Raw genomic sequence first — 12,233 nt, forward strand, 5'->3', positions numbered from 1 at the left:
TTTAAAAAAACTAATGAAATGAATTTTTTCCAGTTGGATAATTTCCAAATGTGTATTGATATAATAAAACAAGCTTAACTTTGATCCAAGAATTCATTTAAATATAATGAACACATGATCATGAAGGAAACCGTTTCTGATTTTAAAATATTATAATGGTATAATATTTAGTTTTTATGGGGTTGTGCTGTTATTGTCAGAATTAGCCAATAGAGACATCCTCAGGCTGATTGATACTCACTTGGTTATTTGTAGAAACGGTTTCGGTGACAGACGAGAATCCCACAGTTGGAATACTGTTAGCGGCTAACCAGTTCTAGCTAATGACGGCGAAGTTTACCATCTGATTCAGGGCTTCCTGTTGGTGCTGAACTAAAAGACTGTTTTCCATATTTTGAATAAGTCTGGACTGAAGAACTTGTATCATTAAAATTAAGAATGTGATGGCTTTCTTAAGTTTAATTAATTAAAATAAATACAGAAATCATGCTAATAGCAGCCAAAGAAGATGGTAAGACGCTGCTTGTTAACATATGAGAAGTTTTACAAATGTAGGAGTGAAAGTGGATCCTCTCTGTGATCTGGGCAGCCAAGTAAGTGCTTTGGGGAAATTTTGTTTTTATCAGCCGAGGCGTTATGAGACAGTAAGCCTTGGTTTTGTTTTTGTTACATCCCAGCTGCACTTCTGTAATAAACTACGGGGGTCCAATTTCTCCAACTCTGGCCTCAATCCACCGACTGCCAGTTTATTTCAAGACCTGGCTTAAACTTATTTGATTTATTTGAAAATTTCTTAACTCCTCCGCTCCGTTTGATCTCCCTGAACTGCGACCCGTTTGCGCACCGTTTCGATCTCTTCGGTCAGCAGATAAGAAGAATCCCAAAGCTGTGCTGCAAAAAAAAAAAAAAAAGTTAAATGCTCTGCAGGTCAGACAGGCGCGCTTGCTAACTGTCCTTAAAGCTCCTTTAAAAACAGACAGTTGCTGTTTGTAAAAACAGCATAAAATGTTTTTTTTTTTGTTGTCTCACTTCTACAAATTCAAATCTTCTGAAATCTACAAGCTGTGACTAATTGATCATATCAAAAAATGTCCGGTGTCATGTTTTAATGCTTATATATGCTTTTTTTAATTCAACAGAAAGATTTAACTGTGACATTTTGTTAAAATAATGTAATCCACCATGAAAATTGAATGCGTCTGTAAGGACATTTACCTGGATAAATCCTTAAAAATCCTCTCCGTGCTGCATTTCAGTAACTGAAGAAACGAGGAGCTGCAGACGTTTGTGTGTCATGAATGCCTTAGGAAGCCGGCAGATTAGCAGTCGCGGCGGGTTCCTTCATTTAAACTCAACGTTTTCTCCCCGATTGTGTATCAGAGAGCCGTGTACACGCTGAACGTGCCTCGCATGGTTTGGTGGTTTGAAATGAATAATTGATTGGGAGGGAAGGGAGAGAGAGAACAGGGTGTTCCTGAGGGGTCCTCGTAGTTCATGGTCTCTTTTCTCTTCATGCATTCATAGGGATTAGATGGGATGCAAAGCTTAGTTGCTGACAGTTCTCTGCTGAATTGGTGAAATGAGCATTACAAATTGGTTAATTTTATTCTAATCACACTTGGAATAAATATTTCAAAGGAACTTAATGGCATTGTGAGATGTTTGGTTAACCCTTCCTTAAACTTCACAGCGTTTTCCTACATGTCATGATTATATAATTTTTTTGGCAAATTGTATGGCTGCAAATCAAAGCGTTAAAATCCGTGGACAAAAATGGTAAAAGTAGCAATTGAATCGAATCGTATTTATTTAATTTAATACCAAAAGCCAGAATTATATGCTGGTAAAAGTCGAATCCACAGAGTGCTTTCATTTAACACTTGCTAGTGGATTTTCTTCTTTCACACTTTAGATTATTTCTCACCCAATGCGCTACTGTTCATTGATCATAAAGATTTGAAGGAAGGAGAAAAAAAAATACTTCAAGGGATTTATTGCTCAGAGAGTATGAAAAATTCAGGGAGCTGCTGAGTCTGAAGCAACATAAACAAGGAGATGTAAAAGTTTTCTCACCAAACTTGAGACGCATAGAGATGTTACAAAGCTTTGAACAACCTTATTATTGAACTTGTCTAAGCTCCATCTTCCTGCTGTTTACAAGAAACCCACATCATGTAATCTAAAGGCACTTTACAATAAACTAAATTCAATCAATTCATTCATCATTCAGTTGGGTTAAAACGTTTTCTGTGAAGAAATCCCAGCCAGTCATCGAGTTGCAGCGTCTTTACTGAGCAGACCTGCTAAAATGAAGTTATTAATTTTAGTCTTTAGAGTGCAGATCCCTGGATCAGTGACATTGCAGCCATTACTGGCTCCTTCACCCCTTTTATGTGTGTTCAGACCCACTCTGATCTGGAGAGCCGGGGTGTTTCTCAGGCTCCATGCGCCCGGTGAAGATGAGCACAAAGGTCTTTGATATGTCATCTCCTCTGCAGGACTCGCTGCTGCTAGTTTATCAAGCTTTTTATGCAGAGCGGTGCAAGCCTTTGATAAATCTGATCTTTATTTTGCCACCTGCACTTTTGAGTAATTTTTAAAAACTCAGAAATGCATAAAAACTGTACTGTTGTGCTTTCCAGATTTAGCCACATATAGTGCAACAGTTTTCATTCAAAAGAACAGATAAACGGTGTTTGCCAAAAATCATCTGTGTTGGATAATCTTTATTCTTTTTCCTGTCGTAGGTTACTCATTAGCTCCATTTGTTGAAGTATTTCTTAAAGTGAGGTCTTAAATTATTAAATATAGTACTAGTGCAAAATTAAGAGTTACTTCCACTGGTTTCTTTTTGTTTTTCTTCAAATGTATTTAAATCAGAAATGACCAATGGAAAATAAAACAATGTAACTGAAGCTACTTTATCTACAGATCATACAGGTAGCTTCTGAAATCATATAGGAAAGGTTCGATAGGGATGGACTTATGGCTCCGTATGAGACTTTAGTTAATGAGCTTGATTCATTTGTGTCTGTGGTATTTAAACAATCTAGAAAGACTGCCTGAAAGGAAAATTAAAATAAAAAAGAAATGCAGAACAAGGATAATGCATACAACCCAATAATTATTAACAGCACTTTCCGGGATTTTTATATATCTCTATACCACACGGACGTGGCTGACCCAGAAGTTATCGCCTCTTATTTGAGCAGCATATCTCTACCTTCTGTCATGGGAGAGGATCGTGCCTTCTTAGATGCTGCTATCACTCTGGAGGAAGTTTGGGCTGCAATTAAATCTATGCCCAACAGAAAATGTCCTGGACCCAACGGGTTTCCGTTGGAATTTTTTTTTGTCATTTTGGCCTGAGATTCAACCAATATTCATGCCCTCTGTTAATGACATTTTGAGAAATGGCATCCCCCCTCATGGAGACACTCCTCCATTAGTTGGCTTTTAAAAGAAGGTAAAAGTCCCCTGGGTTGTTCCTCCTTTAGACCTATTAGTTTACTTAATGTCGATTATAAAATTGTGGCAAAAGTATTAGCCCGGAGATTGGAAAACATCCTCCCTAAAATAATAAACCCAGATCAGGCGGGGTTTATAAAGATGAGATATGGCACAGACAATATACAACGCGTTCTTAATGTTGTTCAGTATCTTAATACTCGCAAAGAGCCAGCAGTAATTGTTTCCCTCAATGCCGAGAAGGCTTTCGACCGCGTTGAATGGCCGTTTCTTTTTCAGGTGTTACATAAATTTGGTCTGGGCCCAAATTTTATCAATCTGGTTAAAAGTTTTTACTCGGACCCAACAGCCTCAGTTAACACAAATGGTTTGATGTCTGAGCCCTTCAAGAATCATAGGGGTTGTAGGCAGGGGTGCCCCCTGTCGCCCTTATTGTTTACATTGTTTATTGAACCTCTGGCTAAGATCACCAGGACTAATCCAGATGTATCTGGAATTAATATAGGCAGTAGAAACCATGTGATTTCATTATTCACAGATGATGTGCTTTTGTATAACTGCAATCCTGAGAAATCAATTCCAGCTATCCTGGAGTCTATGGCTACATTCAGTGCTTTGTCAGGACACAAAATCAACTTAGGACAGTCTGTCGCCACCCCTTTCAGCATCCCCCCAGAAAGGTTGATGCAATCTCCCTTTCAAATGTCTGAGAGGCTTCAAATATCTGGGTATTTTTGTTACACCTGATCTCAATTATCTCTTTGAAACTAATTATTCACCTTTAATTCAGAAGATAAAAAATTATTTAATAAAATGGGCTTCCCTACCACCTCTTTCTTAGGGAGAATTAACACTATAAAAATGAACATCCTTCCGCGACTCAACTATTCATAGCAAATCTTTCCTGCTACTTATCCTCTGCACACTTCAAATCAATAAATTCTTATTTATCTCGCTTTATCTGGGACAATAAACGGCCAAGAGTCAAGTTTTCTATATTAACTAAACAAGAACATCTTGGAGGTCTATCGTTACCATCCCTGCAGCTTTATTATTGGTCAACACAACTTCAAATCATATCAAATTGGAGGCACACCACCAACCAAAAATGTAAACAAAGATACTCTGTAGCCGCCTATATTACATATATAGTCGTTCTTATCATACGAGTTTGAAAACATTTCTCCGTCGTGCCTGCTGCTAGCATGTGGTTGCTGCTATCGACAGCAAAGAGTGAAAATAATTCTAACAGAGTAAATTATTTTTATTTCATTACATAAGCTACATTAATATACTAATACTTCAACCGTAAGATTGAGATATTTAAAAATACACAAAAAGTGTAAAGAATAAAACATTTATTCATTATACTGGGAACACTGGTCACAGGCAGGGCGTCAGTCTGCTGGTCACACTGGGAGAACTCAATGACTTCTGAGACGTCCTGGTTCACAGGATAAAGCCAAGGATAAAAGAGAAATTATCCAAAAGTGTAATAGAAAATACATATGTGTTTCTTTCACATTCAGAAAGAAACATATATGAGCCCAACTGCTTATTTATGAGCTTACATTTTCAGCATGTTGGGCTCTGACTCGTAGCATCTTTATAGCTAAATACCGACATGGTGAAGCTGAGCTGGGAAACAGAGACTGAAGAACAGCAGCTCCAGCTCTGATCCTGACTGATCTTTCCTCACAAAATCCCCTGGTTTTTAATGATCTTCTCCTCTAACAGCGGTTTCTCATCAGCTCGCTCTCATTAGAAAACAGTATGAAACGTTAGCTGCTATGCTAACAATCAGCGGTTATTTCGGGCCAATTTAGCTACATAGGAATATTTTCCGGTTGTTTAGAAGCGAATTTCTGGCTGCAAACTAAAGTTATTCTGATCTTTCATCCTTACCTGGGGAAGGTAATCCTAATAAACCCAGTTTGTTTTCTAAAACGGTTGGAACAAGTCCACACAACACAGGACTTAAGGAGCTCCGACCGCCCTGCTGCCACATAGAAGATGGCGGACGCTTTATGTACGGCTCAGCGCTCCAGGAGGGGTCTACGTATCGATGTCTATGGTTCTAGCCTTTAGCTAGCAAAAACAACCAATGCGCTCTTTTAAAGCTAGTCAAAAACAGACATGTGGTAGCTTAATATTGCTTTTATTCAGTTTATTTCACTTTAAAAATGTTCACAGGACGCTGCACGGTCGGCTGCAGAAACTGAATTTTATTGCGTAACCTTTAATAAATGTGGAAAGCTGCGGCGGCAAATGATAGCAGCTGTCAATCAGAACGACTGGCAGCCCTCGGTGTTTTGCAGTGAAGTTTTTTATTAAGTAAGAAGACTAACGTTCATATACTTTATAAGTAAGTATGATTAGAAACGTATTGCTTCATGGAAAAAGTATGCGTCTAACCATTGGTAGCCATAGAGATAATGCCGCACCGTCATTTAGCCTAGCATGTATGGAAAAAACTGGTTAGCATCTCGTCTTTTGTACGTTTTTACTGTTTCTCCGCTTTAAGGGGAGACGGTGTTTATGACATAGTGATATAAATCATGTGGTGTGAATTCAGACAAAGTCGGTAACTTGATCAACACAACAGGAGGGAGGACGTACGGGTCGGTTTCTAAGCTAGCTGTTTCCAAACTTGGTAAATCCCGCCGTCTATGAGCCCCAACCAGCTGTGTTACGTTCACAGACAAATTAGCTCAACTCGAACAAGTATAAGCCATGAATAAACTGGCAAAACAACTTTGGAAAACAATTTCAGTCTCTGTTCAATACTCCGTCCCTCACTTCCGACGTCCGTCATGGCGCCTCGAATGATTTAGGGACGTATAGTTGCAAAAGTAGCTAGTTGATATCACCAACCTTGCTTAGCTGACCATGAAAGCTAAAGTTTTTCCTGTGCCTACATCCCCCAGAATGCTGTGTGGTTCTGGATCAGAGCTAAGAAAATTTATGATTCTATTAGATGCATTATCTATTGATATTAATCATGTGTCTATAGCAATATATATTGCTTTGGTTTATTGTCCAGCTCTGCGTTTTAAAAATGGACAAGCATCAACTGGGGCTGTCATAAATTGTCTCCAGCTGACAGGAAGTTGTACATGTGAGTGGTAGTGCAGAGCTGTGTGTAGGTGTGAGTGTGAATGAATAATTTACACAAACAGCAGTGTTTCTCTTTCTCACTTCCTTCTGTTTCCATTTTAATGAAGGAAATTCCCCGTAGAGGATAATTCTACTACCTGCATGTTGGGCAGGAAGCCAACGCAGGGTAAAAGCTGTAGATTTGTACCAAGATGTCGACAGAACAGCAAGTGCTTGCTTTGTCTTCTCAGAAAGTGTGATGGTAAAGCATTGTGCCTGTAGATCAGCTGCGAGTGTTACGTAAAGCCGCGTTAATTATGTAGAGAGACTCAAATGCACGTCTTAAGTGATTCCTCTGTTGACATGCTGTAAGTGTTTACTCTGTCATCTCATTTCTGCATAGCCAACAGATCAGACTGCCCTCCACTTTTCAATTGCAGGAAACTCCTCGAAAGTCAAAATCGCCTTTTTGCTTCCTCATGACATCACGGTATTATCGCCAGGGGAAACGGTAAAGGAAGTGGTGTGGGAAGTTGAAAAGGCAAGGTCAAATGTGTCAGAATAAGGGGTGGCTCCCTTCCTGTGCCAGGGCCTCCTCTTATGCATGGGGTTTAAACATCTGGATGATTTTCTTTTTGAGATTAACCAGCAGAAGTCTTTCTTGAACCTGCTGCAGGCTCTCGATTTTTAAAATTTTTTTAAGGATCTTTGCAATTGTTTTTCTTTCCCGTGCCTCACTGGTGATGTTTCAGGAGAAACGATTGGGTCACAGTAAGTCTGATCTGCCGCAGCGCTGCGTTCAGGGTGCAGGCCTGGCTGCCGTTCAGATGATTTGTCTTCATTAAAGCTGGGAGTTCGGTTCACGGCAGTGTTTTCATCCATGTTGACAGGAAGCCAACCATGAAGGATGCAATGTATTTAGCTGTTTGGCTGCATGTACGCCTTGTTGTTTCTGTGTTAACGTGTGTGTCTTTGTGTCCCACATGGGCATTACTACTTCTTCGAGATGCAGAAATCAAATTTTTACGTTTTGTCACTAAAAAACTTTCTACCCCTGCAAACCAGGTTTCTTCTGGAGAGACATAACATGTAATTGTGATAAAAATAGTAAGAATTTGACTTTTATTTTTGTTATTTTTTACAAAAGACCACATTTAAATCCACTTGTAAGCTAATAAATAAGCAGTTATGAGATGGAAATAATAGCTATGTATGCTCACTTAAGAGTTTAATGCTGAGTTTTCTCGACTTTGTGCTGCAAAAGTTCACATTGATTCAAGATGCCAGTCTTTGCTAGACAAAGGAGCTTTGGAGGTTTTTATCATCCCGCTCTTATTGTACCTGAGGGAAAGATGAAGTTTTGAAATGATTCCTGGTCACTGTCCATTAAACAGTTATTTAAAATGTTTTAATTATTGCTCTGATTAATAACTAAAATACAGTAAAGTCTGCTAGCAGAATAAAATGGGAAATTGAAACAGAAGTAAAAGGAAACGAAAAACAAAAAGAGGAAAAAGTAAAATACAGTCAACAACAACTTGCGTCTTCATCGCAGAGTTTTATGGACCATTAAGAACTTTGTATGTAAAAAAAAACTAGAGATTTGGGAGCAAGTTAATATTCTCTGCGTTCTGGATCAGCTGAGGAACTTTAAAAGAACTGCAACAAGTAAAGATTACATCGCAGCATGATAAGTCTACAGACCACAAACACATGCCGGGTTTTTCTCTTTAGGTTGAGATGCATGAGATTTTTAAAATATTGCTCAAGTGGAAGAATGTATTTTTAAAGACTTTACTTTATGTGCATTATGGTGTAAAACGTCCCCATTGTTCCTCTCAGTAGCACTGGTAGTCTATTTTTTCATTATGTGGAATTATTGGAGCAGCTGTTTCTCTGCAGCTTAATGACTTTCATATTTCAAACCTTCTTTGGATAAAAACATCCCTAGTTTTGTGTTAAAATGTGACTTCAGTCACTGAAATCTCTGCTAATTAGCAGAAAAAAAACAATGTTCCAAGCATCATTACAAACTCCAAAATCGGCTCAACTCTGCAGCTTTTTCTGAGCAGGAAACAGTTTGGTCCTTTATCTGCACCCCTGTGCTGATTTCATTGCGTTGCATCATACCTGTAATATTATTAGCATCGAAGGCAGAAACTATAGAATGAGTGAAAATGGGACGTTTCCACACACAAGAAAATCACTACATGACTACTAAATCTTTTGACCTGATAGAGAGATTGATATTTATATCTAATCGTAATGATGAATTTGACCCGTTTTAATTGCTGCTCTCTTCTGCGATGTCCGTTGTGCTGTCGGTCCACCTCCGCTCTGTTTCTGCCTCCGATTTCAGTTGTAAAAGTTATTGAATAATAACACGTACGTGATCTCTCCGGTTCTTGCAGACGGAGAATGGGAGTGCCCTTCATGAAGCTGCCCTTTTTGGAAAGATGGATGTGGTTCGCCTTTTGCTTGACTCAGGTTGGTCTATAAATATGCTGCTATAAAACAAGTGCTGTGCTTTTTATAGGCCTGCGCTCAACTTGTTTTTATCGTAACCTGCAGTCAAGTGCTCCACATGTTTAGTTATTTATGTAGATGCGAGGGTTCAGTTTTTTTCCCCTCAGATGAATCAAAGTTAAGAAATATTTTATTCTTGGCTTTGATAATCACATGTTGCAGGATGTGATGCCAATGAATCACTCAGTTTGATTGTTGAAGTAAATGACACAAAATTGTATGAAAATGAATTTAAGCTAAAACCACATTTATGGTGAAACGGTAAGTTAAACCCTGCACTACTTTCTGGACAATGTTGTCCTTTGGTTGCGCTGCCATCTTCCTTGCAGCTCCCCGTTTCCTGCAGAACTTCCTCTGGTGGCCATGCTCCTTCTGGTCAGGGCTACAGTACATCAACATCCTGGATTGCTGTAAACTGTGCTGTCATAAATCATTGGACTTCCTATTTGAAGCTTTGAACGTATTGTACATTGCTTTGCTAAAATAGTCATAAAACCTGAGCAAAATTCACATTTTGTCAATCACAGACTTCATAATTTATGCAGTAAATGAAAATGCAACATGGCTTGAACAAATAAAAATCTGAAAAATTTGTTTCACTTTTGTGTAACTATTATTTTGCGTGTGAATTTCAGGGATAGACACCGATTTGAGAGACAGTCAGGGGAGAACAGCACTGGAGATTCTCAGAGATCACCCAGCGCCCAAGTCTCAGCAGATAACCGCTCTTATTCAAGGTAAGAGACACAGACTGTCACTGAGAATTTGGGGTTGTTGCTGTTGCAGAAATAAAAAAAGGTAGCGGCTTCCAGATTTAAGTGGAGATTTTTGCTGTTTTCATTTTTCGCACACCTGACTGCACAGAGGTTTGTGTTTGCTCAGAGATCAGCGGCTGCTGTTTGGGTTTTATTGGCTGTAGGTGACAGTTGAGATTGAATTTGTTGAATGGTGCGGACATATTGAGCCACAGAGCAGCATATTGGCACATATGACCTCGTGACCTTTGGAGCAGGTTGTTGTCTAACTGAGAAATCTCATTTGTTGAGAAACTCTGTCTCCACTCTAGGAAACAGTGCAAGTTGCTCTGATACCAAAAACAATACAGCATTCATTCCACATCTCTCCAGTTGTCTCACAAGATGTTGATGGGTGTCTGGAATGTGTGAAGTGAAAAGCAGTTAGTTTAAAATCTTTAAATCAGTTTAGAGAGTAATATCTAGTAGCAAAAATGCAGAATTAAAATAAAAAAATGTTGTAGGATTATGGAATATTGTCTCTGCTGCTCAGAAATTAAGTTATGACAGTCTTCAGTCAGAGGCTTCTTCAGACTGACTGCTACTGGAGATCCTTCCTCTCCACAGTATCACCACCAACAATGACTCTTGAAGGTACTTGAAAGATTAAAACTAAGTGAAACTGTTCCAATGGGTTTTCTTGCATTTCTTTGGAGGTTCAAGCACTGGAAACCTGATCGGCATTAGGATATTAATCCATTAAATGTGTGATAGGCTGGTTCTAAAACTGTTTTTTGCAGGTAGCATTTATCAAAAGATATTTTTTTATTTCAGAATCATTTTATTTCTCCAGGTTGCCACTTTGTTCTTTCTCATGATCCTACTTTAACTTGACCTCAGTTCATTGGGCTTAAATCATTAGGTAACTGGGTCATAGATTTGTCCTCTGCACTTTAAAAAAACGACTCTTTTTGCAGTTTTTTTCTTTCTTCAACCATGCATTAAAATTCCAGTTTTTGCTCTCGTACATGTTTTGTGTTTAACCAGTGATTACCAGTGTGAATTTCCTCCGCAGTCCCCAAGGATCCAAAAATTACATCTTCCAAACACTGTGCACATTAAAACGCTGTAATCCTGTGGCTTGGAGGCCCTCTCTGTCTGTCATCGTGGCAGCTGTGGCGTGTATAACGGGCACGTAGTTATCGTTAATTTAAAGCAACAGAGATAAAGGCGCACAGAAACCAAGGAGTAGTTGGATGAAGAGCATTTGTGAGAGCCAAAATCAACCACAAATGAGGTTTAATTAGGAGGCGAAAAAAAAAAGAAAAGAAGCAGAGACTTGGGAATGTGATGGGCTGGCAACAAAACTGATAGTTAAGCAGAAAAACACAATGAAATGCAAAGAAGGCCATAATCTCAAGTTAAAAGTACAAAAATCATGAATGGAGAAGTAATAAATTAGTAAAATATTTACCCTAATCTTACCTGTTCCAGTTGGTTCCTTAATAAGGATATGGGTTTTTTGTTGGTGGATGAAATTATAAACTTTTCCAAATACTTGACAGATTTGACTTCGTATCTTCAGGTGTCAACAAGAAAGATGCAGGTGAAGAAAGTGTTTATTTTTCAGCATCACAGTGACATGAGTGTTCACTTGATTTAGTAAGAAGTCTGGCCACTGCGTGTTGAACAGCTTAGAGGTGTGAAATTGATGATCTCTCCCAACTGGGAAAAGGAGTTTTACAAGCAGTCTGAATGCGATGACACAAACGCAGGAACAATAATACCCAGATTTGTCTGGTATCTTACAAATGTTCCTTGAATGGAAGAAACAGGAAGGAGAAGTAAATCTGATGTGTGAGTCAAAGAATAGTTACTGGACGAAAATAAGCAACTTAGAATGCGTGTATATAGAAAACCACTCAGTGATCCAAGATAAACTATTGGCGATGGTGGACAGTGTAAAAGATAAATACAACTGAATGTCATCTGCATAGATGTGATGGGCGTTATGTAATAAAGACTGAATATTCTCAGCTAATGGAAGAAAATAATGTGCCTAGAATTGACCCTTGTGGAACACCATAGCTTAGAACTTGAGGCAGAAACTTCTACAAAGCTACTGGCGTTACACAACACAGTTAATTGAATGCTTATGGATCTATATTAAATGAGTCTGAATGTTAATATTGAATGAAAATGACAACCTTAAAAACATCTATTTAAATGTGGAGTATACAAGTCAAATTAAAGGTGGAACTGGTTTTAAAGTTGACAAAAATCTGCCTCAAAAATGTATGTTTGGAACACAGTTTGTCAGCATAAAGCTGAAATACTGTATATTTTAAGATGCATCTTAATATTATTTTCAATTAATAATACATACAAGAATAAATAGATATTTAAATG

General features: G+C 38.4%; 1 protein-coding gene across 9 annotated transcripts in view; it reads left to right on the plus strand.

Annotated features, from left to right (window-relative positions):
* anks1b (ankyrin repeat and sterile alpha motif domain containing 1B) overlaps positions 1 to 12,233 on the plus strand; it is a 201,311-nt gene that overhangs the window by 59,660 nt on the left and 129,418 nt on the right. For all 9 annotated transcript variants that reach the window (XR_014086089.1, XM_008400554.3, XM_017302833.2 and 6 more), the window contains exons 6-7: positions 8,976 to 9,051; positions 9,726 to 9,827. Coding sequence is in view for 8 of the 9 variants with exons in the window: in XM_008400554.3 (XP_008398776.2) it covers positions 8,976 to 9,051; positions 9,726 to 9,827 (178 nt within the window). In the remaining variant the exon portion in view is untranslated. The remainder of the gene's footprint in view (positions 1 to 8,975; positions 9,052 to 9,725; positions 9,828 to 12,233) is intronic.

The sequence above is a fragment of the Poecilia reticulata genome, chromosome 23 (genome assembly GCF_904066995.2).
Source record: "Poecilia reticulata chromosome 23, P_reticulata-male-v2, whole genome shotgun sequence".
NCBI classification, from domain to species: domain Eukaryota; kingdom Metazoa; phylum Chordata; class Actinopteri; order Cyprinodontiformes; family Poeciliidae; genus Poecilia; species Poecilia reticulata.